Genomic DNA, 16,001 nt, shown 5'->3' with positions numbered 1-16,001 from the left:
GGCGTATATATAGTAGAGCAACTTCAAAGAACTATTTGAAAAAAAAATCCGTATATTAGAGTTTCGCTTGAATTTGTGGTTATGTTTGATTTAGTCTAGCTCGTTAGTTTGTAATATTGACACGGTTCAGGAGTCCACGAAGTCACTAGCTTTAATCAATCAGTTTAAAGTTTGGAGTGTAAATACTTCAGAGCAATTGTTGTTATATTCTATTATATATTACATCATATTATTCAACTGTCGATTAAAATGCGTTAACTGGATAAATTTCATCGATTTGGCGTTCGTGTGTTGATCGATTGATAAATGAGTCAAGCAATTAGTAGTAGCAATTACCGGGAGAACACTCTTTCAAAAAAACTAACTCAGTAAACCAGGAGACAATCAATGGGATTAATATAAAAGGAATGCTAAAAGATTAACTAGCATTATTTAGTGCACACTAGCATATTAGTGTGTTTTTAATCAGTTCTGTGTTTAAGCGCGATTATTGCAAAAAAAATCCAAAATAGAATAGCTATAGCAAATCTGCATTCGGAGTCTTATAGGATTATGAAAATTATTACCTTCCTGCATATGTCTGTAGCTGTTAAAGCGGTTCGTTATTTTTTAATAAATTAGTATTAAAGATCTTCATTTTCAGAGTACAACATAACAAGTATATTGTACAAGACTTAACCATTGCGATAAAGGTAAGATATCTGCAGTGAAATTCAATATGGAGTTCATAATGAAGAGAGATTGCTGCATAAATAAAATGGAAAACCACAAGCACTACAAACAGTTACTAAATAAGTTTATGTACACATTCCACACGTGTACGGCGTCATATGTCGACGCCGGTCAGTGGAAAAATTCATTTGTCGCTGATAACATTTAACCTTGCCCATTTAAAAACTTTCATTTTTTCCAGGTTTAGACTCGTTTTTACGCAATCGCATGTAACGTGCCTTGTGAAATAATCGCAATTGTAAACAGTGCAACTAGGGATTTTTTTTTGTCTAGTTAAAGAAATGGAGAAATGGACGAAAATTAACGAAACCAATTTAACAATGTTGAAATTTATACATCTTTTACCCACATTATCAGTTTGAACATAAGAAACATAAACAAGAGAGTTTTCATTTTTTAAAAGAACCATTCTGTAAATTTATTAAAACACCTAAAATAAATAAGCTTGATCACATTACTACAAAACTTAGTTCCCCATGCTAAGGATGGCAGTGACTCGTTCGTTACCGTCTGAACCTAATAGTTGTATCCATGGCGAGGCCGATCAGTGCAGGGACAAGGCTTTTTCTGTGGTTTCGGATAGGTAGGCGCAGGTGCTTTAGATTCGTAGCTTGCCGGAGCGTACGCTGGCTTCGGGTAGGCCTGGGTGTTGTACGTCAACGAAGGATAGCGCGGTGGTACGGTGTACGGAGCATAGGTCACCGTTGGATGTTGGGTAGGATAGGTGTACGAAGTGGGATGCGTGGCACAGGGCTTCGGGCGGGCAGTGGTGTACGGTACTGGAGTGGTGGGTTTGTAGCAGGGTTTTTCCGTCGTCGCATACGTCTCCTTAGGCGGACCGTAGTGTACACGCGCGTAGGACTCCTTCGGCGGGGAGTATACTTCCTTTGGAGAGGCGTAGGAATTCTTGGGTGCTTCGTACTTTTCAGCCGAGGCTCCGTATTTTGGTTTGGGTGGTGCCTGTTGCGTGTAGGTCTTCTTTGGTGGATCGTACACCTCAGCAGATGCTCTGTAAGTTGGTTTATGTGACGTACAGGGCTTCTTCTTCGGGTCGTAAACTTCAGCCGATGCACCGTAGGTGGGTTTATGTGGCGTGTATGTCTTCTTTGGAGGATCGTACACTTCAGCCGATACTCTGCAAGCAGGTTTGTGCGGAGTGTAGGGCTTTTTCGGTGGCTCGTAGGATTCCTTCTCTGGAGCATAGGTTGGTTTGCAAGGGACATGCGGCGTATAGGGCTTTTTCGGCGGCTCTGGAGCATAGGTAGGTTTGCATGGGACATGAGGCGTGTAGGGCTTTTTCGGGTGCTCGTAAGACTCTTTCTCTACGACGTAAGGCTTCGGGGTAGGCTCGTACACCTTGAATGGTGGTTCGTAAGACTCTTTCGGCTTGTCGCAAGGTTCCTTCGGCGGAACGTACGGTTTCGCGGTACACGCGCACGGCTTCTTCGGATATTCGCAGGGTTTTCTGTGCGGTTCGTACGGTGTCCTGGGCAGCGGATGATGCTTCGATGGGTCCACCATAAGTGAGCGCACAATTTGATGCAGCAAATTCTTGGACAGTTTCTTCGGTGCATCCGATGGTAGTTGCACGCAGATCGACAGTGGTAGCAATTTGTCCGGACAGTGATCATTCTTGCACGGCTGCTTCGGTACATAATGATCGACGGCGGTCATATGTTCTTCGCTGCTTTCGTCACTTCCGTAGTGATGCGGGCAATAGGTAGTTGTCGGATGAATTCCTACACGTTTGCTTGCATAGCTGTTCGTTGGTGGTGGTGTACTTGCATTTGCACCATACATCGGTTCGTAGGCGCAGTTGGCAAACCGAAGCAAAATGACGAATAACGTCGTGGTAAACACTGCTGCTAACTTCATCTTCAGCTATGTGGAACCGATACAGAGTTGTCGAAAGAAAACTACCAAACGTATAAATGAAAAACAGACAATTTTAATTGATTTGCAGATAATGGAATGTACGCTAGTAGTCACCTCCTCAGTAACTGCTCTTTCAAGCTCGTTGTTGAGCGGATGAAAGTTGAATGTTGAGTATGACTATTGCACTGACCGATCATGGTTTATATAGTGCACACGTAAATTGTAACGTGTTGCCCTGCAACCGCAGCGATCGGGTGGTTGCGACGCATTACGCTACCGAAGTGACGCGCACGTACCTTCAAAAAAAGAATAATAGAAGGTTCACCTGGTTGATGTTACACCGGCGACTACTTTCACTGATAACGAAAGGAAAAAAATGTGATGTTTTGCGGTACATTTGGGCCATTTTCCAGTATAAGAACGTAGAACATAACGTAATTCTGTTATGGCTATGTATTGTTTTTGGCAAAGAAAACGTTAAGCAGTGTTGCATCCAAAACAAATTGAAGATGGGTTATAAAATAAAAGTTACCTTGCAGGGATGTTTAGCATTTAATATAGGCGCATTTGAACAATGAGTGTTAGGTTACATTAGATATGACAGTGAATGACTCAAACACCTTCGAAGTGCACGAAAGAACGTGCATAAGATATGCAATACTTAATGAAAATTTGACACGAACGAGTTGTCACATGGTGTAACGCGATAATAGAAAATGTAATAAATAATAGTGTCTAATTGCACGGACAAACGTATCTAAGTATCAAAAACCAACAAAAAAGTATCAAAAACAAAAGTATTCGAATATGGAGAAAATTAATAATTATTAAGTTGAATAACAACACTGAAATACGAAAGTAATGTAAAATAGACATTTTTTTTTTATTCGTGAAGAACGGTCAGACCGTATCAAATGGTACAATTCGCATAGGTTTGGAGACATTTCCTTCTCCGAACAGTGAAAGAGCACCTTATCCCGGGTTTACTCGGTCGATGTATGATAGACATGTGTCATAAAAAATAATCACAAAACCTACAAAAAAACCACAAATTTCTTACCTCACGGTACAACGTGTAGGAACGTGACCGTAGTAAAATTGGACATCGCAGATATAAAGGTAATCATTCCAACGCTTTTCTGGAAGCATTTCTGGTAAGGTTTTTATATTAAAGAAGCTTTGATAGAAAGTACAAAATTGCTTAAAAACAATCTAGTTCAGTATGTTAGTATGGTGAACAGTAAAATAAAATATGACCCAAAAGAAATGAATGAAAATATAACACAAACCATAAAACTCCAGTTAAAATGCGTTAGCAAAAACGAACAGGCAATGTCAGTGAGTTGGGGCGGCACGGTGATGTATTGATAACGGCGTCAGCTTTCACACGACAGGACCGGTCCAAAATCCCATCCGGACCAAATCCTCGAATAAAGTAAAAAAAAAGCCAGAAATGACATGCTCAGGCAGGCCAGACCTCTTGATTTTGATGTTGTGCAGATAAAGAAGACGTAGAAGAAGAAGAAGAGAATGTCAGTGGATTTGTAACGGTTCTAGTGTACTCTCAGATTGTATTGTTATGACATAACTCACATAAGCAAAGATAGGAAAGAATGTTACACAAAGAAAAAAGTCTTTTACATTGTTACATAACTTTTGTTTTTGAAGAATTAGGCGCTGCAACTTAACAATGTATCACATTCTATAATAAATTGTACTGGACCAGTCTCAATGTTTCAGGTTTCCCAAACTCAAGTCCACGATTTATCTAAACTTGATATAGTTTAAAGAATTTGCGTTGTGAGTGTTATGGGCGTTAAAATAAGCTACACTTACACTATCTTCACCGAACAACCCATATGCACGTTGCATAACCATAGTTCAAGTGCAAATATGTTGAAAACATGACCAAAACAAAACCAAACATATAACTTCTTTCGTAAGCGATCCGCCATCGTACGGGAACACTAGCTACTATTATTTCTACCAGAGACGTGTCTGCTTGCCTTTCCCACCAGCCCCTTGTGCAATTCTTCTCGCCTTCAGGCTTCGGGTGGATCGTTTACGTTTACCAGAAACGTTTATTATTTAAATGCAGTAAGCAAAGGGCACCTGAAGACGACGACGACGCCCCAAGTGGGCACACTTTTTCGCGCGTAACTGCGTACGGCACTCGAACGCTTTTCCACCAGTACGTACCCGTGCACGTGAACGGTGTCGGCCGAATTTGTACAAAAAAAAGTTTGCGAACACTTGGGGCCCCACCTCATGATCGTTGGAAAACGGGTGGCAAAAGTTCGGTCACGTACGGCGTTTGTCATCGACAGACTTGGCGGCTGACATTGGCAGCTTTAAAATGGTATGCAAATCATATATCGGTCAGCGGAAGTGTTTCTCGTTTTTCCGACTGTCAGGCATTCAAAACTAGAACAAACGGTCAGGTGAACTTTTTCTTCGACCATCGATGAAGAAAATTAACGGCTCAAAAAACCACTCACGGTCAACAAAGCAGATGGCACGTAGCCGAGTAGTGTTGGTTTCGAGTGCAGGGCTACTGAAACTAGCGAAACTTGGTATGGTAGTTATACTTACCGAAAAAGGAAAAACTAATAATTTCCTGTGATTATACTCTTCCGAGCGCCGCTAGGGGATGCGCCTTCCATGGGGTTATCAAACGTCGTGAGGAAAGCTAGATGGAACGTCACTTTCACAGAGCACGGAAGTTTGATTGTAAAATTGAGTGTCATGCATGCCCGAAGGGGTTCTGATGATATTAAAACTGTAATTAAAACAGCAAAATGGAGATAAAATTCGTTGAAACTAGGAATATTTTAAAAATAATATAATAAACACGTCACTTACAAAGTCACTTACAATAAATAAACAAATAAAAAATAAGTACGAAAACCATTAATTAATTTCAATTGTTCAATCTATTCACACATCCAGGGAAAACAGAATACAAACACTCACAATAACGCTCAAATGTTAACGAGAATTTCCGCGCGAACGAGATTTCTAACGAGAATAACGTGTTCTACCGTCGAGATCTCAAATCTAGGAAGGAATAGGCGAGTTTTTTTGCTAAATATTTGAGAATTTTCAAAGTCACTCAATTTAAGTAAACTTCAGCTTAATTACGAGTCTCTTAGATTATGAATTTGATGGGATCAGCTATGTATCTTATATTAAGAGCTGTTTCCTTCACAATAAAACATGCATGTTTGTAAAAATAAGAATGTTAATAGAAAATAATAAGAAATAAGAAAATTAAAAGGGTAACTGAACAGGTACGCTAAACGCTCATTTTGAAACCCCCCCCTAAGCTCAGGGAGCAACTCAACCTACCTTGGATTGGAATATTGGGAGATTATTATTTTATTGTACAGATTTTGTCATATGATTAATTCATACTATAGTTTAACTTAATAGCAAAATTAATAAATTCGGCTATTGAACTCATAAAACGACATTACTTCTCTTAATAACTACAACCACTTCAATTGAGGTTTAAATAATAAATAAAATATTAGATTGTACCCTATTAGTCCTAGTTTTGTGATGTGTATTCTGATACATCGTTTAAGACCGGAGACCGTAAGACAGAGTCGTCATAAACATCACACTTTGTTATCTGAGATCTAATAGACCTCCACGAAAGGTGGAACAAGTTGCAATCTGCAGGAAATAGATGCACATCATCAGCATCCTCCGCCAGGTGTAATCGATCCACGCCCGTGCACCTTTACCTGGTCAGTCGCACCACCATACAAGGTACCACAAGCAGAACGCTAACACCGCATGAAGCCAAATTGCACGTGCCGCACCATCGATGGAGGTCCAGCGTCTATTTTTGCTCCAAACTGGGCAACTCCTGCCGGCCGGCCGGCACTGATGGTACAAAATCAATGACAAATATCAGCATGCCGTATGCCTTTTATGGGTCTCGGTGAAGACGTGCTGCTTGCTTGTGTCATGAGCAATAAAAATGGAAAAAATATGATTTTTATTTTGGTACCGTACGCATCCTGTCCGCGGTGCGAGCGATCGGTTTTGATCGGTTTGCTTTGCATTAAATTGTTGTGCCGTGTTTCTAGTGCCGTTCTACCCAGGGAAGTTCGGTTCGGTTTGAAGTCACATAAGGGAATCCTTTCGATGAAGAACCAGTCCGACAATATATTTTTTTACCAGCTATGACGAATCTATTTGATCGGGTCAACCCTGCCGTGGTGTGCAGGCGGAGAGCGGGTGCACGCTAGCTTCAAATGATAATGTATGTCTCTAAGAATGTTTATGACCCTCGTGGGGTTGGTTTTCAGCTTCCAGGATGGGGAGGTTTTGAATTAAATTGTTTACTCATGCTATGGGTGTAACAAGAGCCGATGAGGTGATGATTGATCTTACGACGATTAATCATACAAGGCAGCAAGTGGTCGTAAATTCATCGGTGTAATTTTAAAGTGAAAAAAAAACTCTATGTCTCTTTAGTGATTTTTGTACTTTAATGTGCAAATTTTAAATCTAAATTATAAAAAAAAACATTTTGCTTTGCGCTAAATTCTGTCAATCGCTCACATTCCTCCAGCAAAGCAAAAGCTACCCACAACCGGTAGCAAGATGGATGTGCGAAGATGTTAAACATTTTTTCACAGCCAATCGCAACTGTCCCCAAAAATACCTAACAGCATGCAAATAAGAATTCACCAAACCAAAACCCACCACGAGTGATTTATTGGGCTTGCGCGCATTGACCGCAGCGGAGCGCAATATAACATAATTTCACCCCAGTTCGGGTGTGATGTTGCGCTTTCCGTAGCGTAACTTAAGCTGCGTTCGCCGGTCGCTGTAGTTGTCGCGTGTACCGGTGATTTAAAGTGATCGTTTCGAAACGCTGCAGAAAAATGATGTTGGCTTTTTATGCGCTTAAATCAAAATGTGTCCTCTTGTGTTGTTCGGAGGCGCTTGTTCGAGGATGGAAAGATGAACGGTTGAAAGAAGGGCGCGCGAGGGTGAAACAAAACACTCCGAACATGCGATGTCTCTCTGCCTGCTGGTTGAAGCGAAGCTCAACCAACCATCTCAGGTGTCAACAGTAGTTGAACAAGTTTATGCAAATTCTGGCAATTTTTCATAACCTCATTCTTGGCTCACGCAAATCGCACGACGTTATGTGCGTGCGCCGTGTCGACCAAGTCCGTAACAAGCTGGTGCTGGGCGATTTTTTCATCCTTCCTTCACCAAAACCCTCATCATTGTGCCGTTTGGATTGGATTGTTATTTTTAATTTGACAAATGATTAATCTCCGGCACAGGTCCGCTAGTGTCGCACGATGTTGTGAATATAATTAAAAAATATATTTCCATCCGCGAGCAAACGCTGGACTGTGAACGGTCAGGTTTTAAGCCAGGATGTCACGGGTGGTTGTGTAAAATAACAAGAAGAAACACAGTAGAAGAGTTAACGTTTCATTTTGTTATCCTTCTGCTAATCGTAGATGATCGACACCAAACTGTCATCACCCGCTTAGCAATCGTTCATCGCGCAAATTCGGTTGCAGTTGCAACCGAACATGAATACCATGAACATGAATACGCTTTCTTCCCACGGAATTAACAAAAACCCCACCAAGATGAAAGAGCCACAAAGGAAAAACGATAAAGAAAACTGAATGTAAAACAAAAATTCTTCCGATTCCTTCGCCCGGATGCTTGAGCACAAAGTTTGTGTCAATATTTTCATTAGAAAAATTGAACGAAAACATCCTCCACTACCGGTGCTGTTAGATATGCCGGTACTCAAGCGCACCGGCCAGCCTCGAGTGGGGGTTTACCCGTTTATTGAAGTGCCCGCTGAAAAGCCTGCAAGGGAATTGTTCGACTACGAAAAAACGAGAAGTAGAAAGACACCGAAAAAGAAGCCACTCCACTCGAACGAAAATGTCATTGTGTATGTTTTTGCTGCGGCTGACCTGCTGAACCAGCCCCGACGTACAAAGGTGACAGCTATGGACCCTTGCTGCGGAAAGTTTTCTTTTGACACCTTTCAGTCGCGCAGCTAAGCTCCGAATACGAATAATTGTATCGATAAATAGTTGACCAAGGGCGGAAAAAAATTGGTATCATCACTTCCTTGCCCCGTGCGGTCGTGCGTTGAAGTCTTTTGATCGTGAGCTTCTCACAAAAAAAGCCCAAAAATCCACAGCACCACACACACAAAAAAACCCAAACGCAACACCCTCTTATCCCGAAGATCCCGTATCCACCAACTCTCAACCGTCTAGTGGGGCGGCCTACTCGCGCGGCAACATAAATTCCAAAAGCAGGGAACTGCCATTGTCCAATTGTAACAACATTTGCCCGCCCGTTGCCCGACTGTGAGTCATGACGGTGCGGAATGTGCCGCGCAATGGTCGTCATCATCTTCGGGCTGACCGCCCGGAACCGCCAGGACGGCAACATTTACTTAGCGCAGTTATTTTCGGAGGTTTAGCAGGGGGATTTGTTATTATTTACACTCGTTTTGCCGGTTGGTTGGAGGCGATAAGCAAGTGCGTTCGTACGAGCTGTTTTTTAACATTTTTTTTGGTTCAATAAATGTTGTGCAGTTTTTTTTGAATATGCAGCATGTTTAAATTGTTTTTACATAAACCAAAAATAAATTTTGATAATACGGCAAACGCCGTCATCATGTAATAAATAAAAATAATAAAAATAAATTTATTTTAATTGTTTGTTTTTGTAAAAAACTTTAAACTTATTTTTAAAAGATAAGGCTCACTGATAAGTGGAGCGATTTAAGTAAAGTTATAATGAAAGGGAACGAAAATAAATTAATATAACATCGTTATAATAACAATAATAAGTGAAGATAAGTGTGTAAAAGTAGCTAAAGACAAAGAACTGAGCAAAAAAATAAACCAAATCCATAAAGATGATAAAAGGACTTGGAAAAATAACAAAACCAGCGACCACAAAAATAGAAAGTACAACGAACTTTAATCAAACGAAGTTCCCTGTTCGAGTGGGGACAAATCAACCAAGCACGGATAAAGCCATCAATACTTAAAGGTTAAATCGAGCTGGTTGAACTTCTCGTTATGCCACGACCCGACGGATGCCAACTCCGCTCGAACGCCAGTCCGTGAGCGCCATATCGAATGGATGATAAGTGATGCCTAGACGTGGCGCAGTGCGTGTCTGCGTTATATGCTTGTGCCATCCCCGTGCGCACATACTCGCGTGGACCACTTGTGGTGCGCTAAACTAGGTGCGATTTCCTAACCTCCCCATACCAAACCAAACAAACACACCGGGGGGAAGAAATATGAAACTGTTTCCATCGGACCCGGTGTCTCCGCTACGCCTCACGGTTGTTTCGTTAATCCATGAAAATTCCCTATTTTTAATTTCATCCTCCAGCGGGCACTGCTCTACCCAGACGTCCATTACAATGGCGATTTCTAGGCTGAAGAATTGACAAATAGTTTCCCAAAATTCAGCAACACACACGTCCATGTGTACCAAGACTACATGGGCCAGAAGCCCGGCAGGAGATCGGATTGGAAAAAGAAAACCAAAAAATACACCGTACCACAAGAGGGCGCTCCGGTTGTGAACAAATTACTCACCAACAAGCCACAACATCGGGGTATCATCGATCCTTACCCGTATCCCGTAGGTGTGTTGCCATGTTTTTTCTTTGCTTTTTCCAACTATTTCTTTTTTAACCCCACAACACCGACCCGCGAGGAAGGAACCGGTAGGAACGGGCGCAAAGACCCGGCGGTGGTTCTACAGATTTCTCGCGCCAGTTTACGATGGTAATTAATTTGATAAATTAATATGTTAATGGTGTCTGAGCAGTACAAATAGGTCCGACCGATTGCCGAGCTCATTTCTCATCGACTTTCCCATTGCCTAGACGCAGGGCCCATAATGGCTCTGGGTAAAAGCGACCTGCCGAACGTGTTACGAGATGCCGCATCAGTTTTCACGATCGTCGCACGAAAATCACGATCACGACCTGTTGTCCCTTTCCGCTATCAGTGTGCTGGCGTGGATCGTCGGTTGGGCATGATGGTAGCTCATGATTCGCCAGAAGGCCATACAGAACGAAAGATTCAAACGAGTGGCATACCGACGAACCGCGATCATTGTGGTCTCCCGCCGTGAAGGTAACGATTTTTTAAGATTTATTGATTCGAGAAGAAAAATCATCTTCTCTGAGGGGATACAATAAAAACAAGAGGAAAAACAAGGGGAACGATCGCTCTAGATCTAGATCATAATGGAAAACACTGCCCAGTGAGAAGCTCAGTAGTGTCAATTAGCGTACGGGATTAGAACAATTGTCCACCGGGGCGATGTCACGTTGTGTTTTCCCACCGTAAAGAGTTGCATTTTATGGTTGGCGCTTGGGGCGGGGATGTGATTATTGGGCACATCCGTAGAAGTTTCTAGCCCGAGAGTTTGGTAGCAAGTGTCTGGAATGTTATCGTTTGAGGCACATTTCTAATCGAGCATTGCTGTGATCATCAACCGAGTGCGGATTATGATCGCCGTGTGCGTGCTGTCTAATTGCTGTTTATTGCCATTTTTACTACTGGACTAGAACTACACTGTTCCAAAAGATGTACGACAGTCCAATAAGACGCTGTCGGAGAGTATTCCCAGCCATGGGAACAATTTTCCAACACATTGGACTTTGTCTCGAAGCTTAGACACTGGGATATAAAATAAAAAGCCTACACTCTCATAGAGATATAAAGTTTGATCGAAGTTAAAAATTAGTCAGGTTTTATGCTAGCCGTTTGCTATCTTCCTCGTCTCGTTCGAGATCACTCTAGGTGCCTGCTTTTCAACAGGTGCCACTCGGACCAACAAAGGCATGTGCGATTGATTGACCCCGACATCGATAGGGAAAAAATTTATTGAAACGAAATGTGCGTTCAACCAACATTTATGATGTTGCTGTTCGGGACGGGGAAAATTTTGCTCCTCTCCTGCCTTTTGCGGTCGGCTGTGAAACGGTTGATAATGGTCGGCAGTGTTTAATGGGCGTGTGTGTTTGGCGAGGGCCTTCCCTTTATTGATAGGTTGGAGTAGGCAGTTTGTTTAATTTTCCGCATGCCAGCGCACCATAAACGCATACACACATACCCACTACGCGTAAAGCAACAGGTGAATGATGGCAGGATGTGGTGCGTAAAGCTTGCCCTCCTTGAAACCGCTGGGCTTGATTAAGACAATCGCCTTCATCTTGATAGGAGGTGTTTTTTCGGGGTATGGTACTAAATAAAAGCGAGCGATGAAATCGAGCAGCCTGAGACGAATAGAGCTTTCATAAAGTGGCGTGATAAATAGTAGACATTTTCCCAAATCAATAATGTCAGCATGTGGAGTTTGAGTAGATCGATAAGAAGGTAAAATATGTACATCATCGATCATCATGATATTTTGGTTCGCAATCTAGTTATGCTTCATCTTTGGTATTTATTCTATAGTGGAGACAATAGTTTACAACATTAGAAAGTAATTTGTAACAGAAGATCCCAAAAGGATCAAACAACTAAACCAAATGTACTGCAGGCTCCACAACGGAGCCGAGAAGTTTCATATGGCGAGGCACCATATATTCACCGGAAATAGTCAATATAACTTTAATTATATCCTCTTTCTTATTGAGAAACGACAGAGTGTCGAACAGAAATCTAATTCCAGCCACACAACAACATATATGACCGTAAAGTGCAGCAGAGACTAAAGGTGAAGATCGAGGGCAAAGTGACCTCACCGTTCCAATGGGAAGTTGTAGCTGTGAATGGCTAAGCAGTGAAGAGAAATCTGGATAACATCGATATTGCTATGCAAAAGTAACAATTAAAGCCAATCACATCTGAGCTGCATGTAATCGCTCGGAATGATCACTCAGAAGGACGTTATTGACCTATTTTACAGCGGATGGCAATGATCTTCGAAAAGGAATATTTTAAGTTATTGGACGGATAAAATGAATAGCATCTCTGGATGTCAGTCAGTCTGTGTGTGTTCAGGACTTGCGGTATGTGTTCCGGAAGGTTGTAAGTTTCATCAGGAAGTATCACGTGAAACAGTATGTGATCTTTTGTACTGACCTGATCTCGTCCGTCAAGTACAAAAATCACCAATGTAAAGAGAAGATGGGTTGAAACCGACAACTTTTAAAGTAACCAGAAGCCCTCTGAAGTGGCCTGTAGAACTTACAGAACAGAAGTATATTGATCAATATATAGATAAACCTTAAAAGACGATAATCTTTTCCTTGCTTTTGAAGTTTGTAAATTTGAAGTTGATCATCAAAATCCGGATAAAATGAAACCAATGATAACATCTATATTTTGAGTAATCTTTGCTAAGGTTCTGGTCAGTTGGTGTATGACAGTTTAAAAGAGTGGTGGTACAATTTTGCAGAACTTTTACTAACAATAAAATTCAAGTTAAGTTTGTTTCATTCAATTGCTGTCTTTATAAAGCTATAAACATTTCATTAAAAAAAATTGTAGCAAACATTTTCTACGCAACTTATAATAACTTGTTTAACTTTATAACTATGCTCGAAAAGGTAATCCTAAACACCTAATGGACTGTGGGTACCATTAACCTGTGCAAGAATTATTGTCTATGAGTTCCCATTAACCACCATGAACGGGGGCAGCATAGCATTCATAATACATCCTCACACATTAATCTGCGCTCGCACTGTTCCACAACGAGTAAAGCAATCATCTCAGTCCAAAGCAGTGGCCCAAGGCAAAACAGCCGTAACTGTGACCGATTCGCCGAGATCCTTTTTCAACGTCCGCAACCATTTCGTTTCAGGTTACAGGTCTACGGACAGCTCAGGCGGGTTACGTGGTGAAATATGCATTCATTTTTCAGATGCGATAGTTAGAATAAAAAAAATACTACTACCCCCGCGGATACTTCTCTCGGACTACGTGCATTTTTAAACGATTTCCGAATCCAATCCAGAAGCCAATCGATTCGATTACCGATCGTGTCCACTAACGTGGGATGGACGCAGAGGAGAAGGAAACCAGCTCGTGGCACAACCGTAACCAAGAAGAAACGCAGGATCAGCAGGGATGGAGTTCGGTTTCGCTATCGACCGTGGTTGTGCAAAAGTCTCCCGCCGATTTCGAATCATCGTTACCGATCGCTCATCGGTCGGACGGAAGCCACCGCAACTGCAACTGCAACTTGCGATGTGCGGACTGCACCGCTGGGTGCAATCTTCACGCGCTATTTTCGGTTGCAGAATGTGCGCGTTCACGCTTTGCCGCGCGCACCCATGCCGGGTTTGTGTTAATAATAAAATAAATTTTAGCACATTGCAAATTATCATTTGACAGGTTTCGGTCCCGGCACTGGGTACCGATCTGGGTGAAATGCTCCATCCATCCATCCTGCTATTGGCAATGGTGTGCGATTTATGGCATTCAATTCTGACCTCACCGGGCACACCTGGATGCATGGAAGGGTTTTGCTGCAAATCGAACAAACCACTGGCAGAGATTAGAAAGAGAAGAGCAAAAAAAAAAAAGGAAAACAAACCCAAGCCGTGTTTGAATCGTCGCCGTTTGACGTTTGAGCTCCACCAAATCCGATCCGGGCTCCGATCGAAGCCGAAAGACTATTAATTTCCGCACAATTGCTGACTCAAATCGATTACAAATTTATTTACACGCACCACAGGCTCCCGCTGGATGGAATCCATCGCAAAAAAAAGTATAAATAAAACCTCCGCTGCATGCCTTTGGAGGTGATTATAGGCTGGCGAGTATCGGTGAAGGATCGGATCGATGTTTGACCTCCCCCGGTGATATGGGTTCAGCAGAGCTTTTCACCTCTGTTTTTAGCTGACTCTTTCACGCTCAATGGGGAGGATAATTGCGCTGACGGTGTATCGACAGGATGGTTTGTTGGAGATCGCACTGGATCTTTTGCCGTTTTCTACCAGCAAAGCGAGCCACTGGAGAAAACCTTATTTTGAAGAGTTTGAAGTAGAGGGGCTCATCTATTTGTTGATAGTTGAGGATCCATCCACCAAAGTATCTTTAACTCTAGGAGCTTAGGGAACTTTTCTTCTTTCGCTCGAACGGATTTTAGAATGTGCTCTAGCGCCACCTCCCGTTGTGCAGCTGAGTAGCCGACCGTTTGTTGCCTTTAAGTACCCGTGTAAAGAATGATAAACTAGCGAAGGGATGATAAAAAGAAAGAAAACCCCCTCCATAGGGGGTGAATATGATTGGTTGGGTGAATCCAATCGTACTGGAAATAACTTTCGTCGAAGGCAATGATACTCATCACCAAGCATCAGTATTAGCGAAGCTTGGTTTAAGAAGTTTTTGCTGCTTTTTGACATGCATCTAGCGCAATAATTTTCCCTAATCAATCCTAAACAGAAGAGAATATCAATAAATTGAACAGATAAAAGTCGAACACTCGTAAATTTGCTTTAGTAGATAAGTTTCATAGTAATCCTTAAAAAACTGGGTGATAGTGTTTGTATATTGGACTGAAATGCATAAGAACTATTGATATTTTTTCAAAATGTTTCGAAATTATTTTGTAAAACCTCTCGCAATTGAATTAGTTAATAGTGAACTAACCTCCATCCTTTGTTATACATAACAAAAAACACTATGCTTTAATATGCTTTTATGCCATAACAATATCCAACCCAAACTTTACAGGACTTTACAGTATTTATTTGACTTTAAACTATTACTTTACAAGAATATACCAGAAACGACCGCCATAATGATATTATAATTAAAATATTACTTAACAACCTTTAATAAGCTGAGTTGATTTGAAAAATCCATGACAGTGTGCATGAAAATCGGCAATTTATGTTTATCCTCAATTTATGAAGCATTCTTTATGTTAATTTTATTTGAGTGAGGCAAACCATGTTGCTAATTGAAGAGCGATTATTACGTTCATGGTATAAACATATTGTGAATAAATAAATTATGCATTAGGTTTTACTAAAATAAAATACTAACTGCAATTTTTAGTTGACGTAGAGTCAACTCTAAGAGTCACCACTTTTTATTAGTTCTTTAAAGTTTTTACCCTTATGAATAAAAAAGCTAAAGCATGATTTTAGTTAATTTTAGTGTTTTTTGAGCACTTTAACAAATCGGCAGCCACCAATGAGTCAAGTTAAATGTAATGGGAACTTTTTGTTAAAAGCAATCCTTCAGCAGCTTACCTTGTGTTTCATTGTATATATTTGTTGCAAAATCGCCTTTCATTTGTAACATTATCAAACTAATCAATCGTTTTTCCTATCCATTATTTATCTTCCGTTCAATCTTGTCTTTGTGTTACTCGCCATAAAACAATCC

General features: G+C 41.2%; 1 protein-coding gene across 1 annotated transcript; it reads right to left on the bottom strand.

Annotated features, from left to right (window-relative positions):
• Positions 1-1,248: 1,248 nt before the first annotated feature.
• Positions 1,249-2,607, bottom strand: LOC128715363 (adhesive plaque matrix protein-like). The gene is made up of 2 exons (XM_053810246.1): positions 1,792-2,607; positions 1,249-1,728 (listed from the first exon to the last, which is right to left on the bottom strand). Exons 1-2 carry the CDS (start codon positions 2,605-2,607, stop codon positions 1,249-1,251), a joined length of 1,296 nt encoding a protein of 431 aa, XP_053666221.1.
• Between the last annotated feature and the right edge of the window lie 13,394 nt (positions 2,608-16,001).

This window comes from Anopheles marshallii, chromosome 3, assembly GCF_943734725.1.
Source record: "Anopheles marshallii chromosome 3, idAnoMarsDA_429_01, whole genome shotgun sequence".
NCBI classification, from domain to species: Eukaryota; Metazoa; Arthropoda; class Insecta; order Diptera; family Culicidae; genus Anopheles; species Anopheles marshallii.
This window is presented reverse-complemented; position numbering and strand designations above follow the sequence as displayed.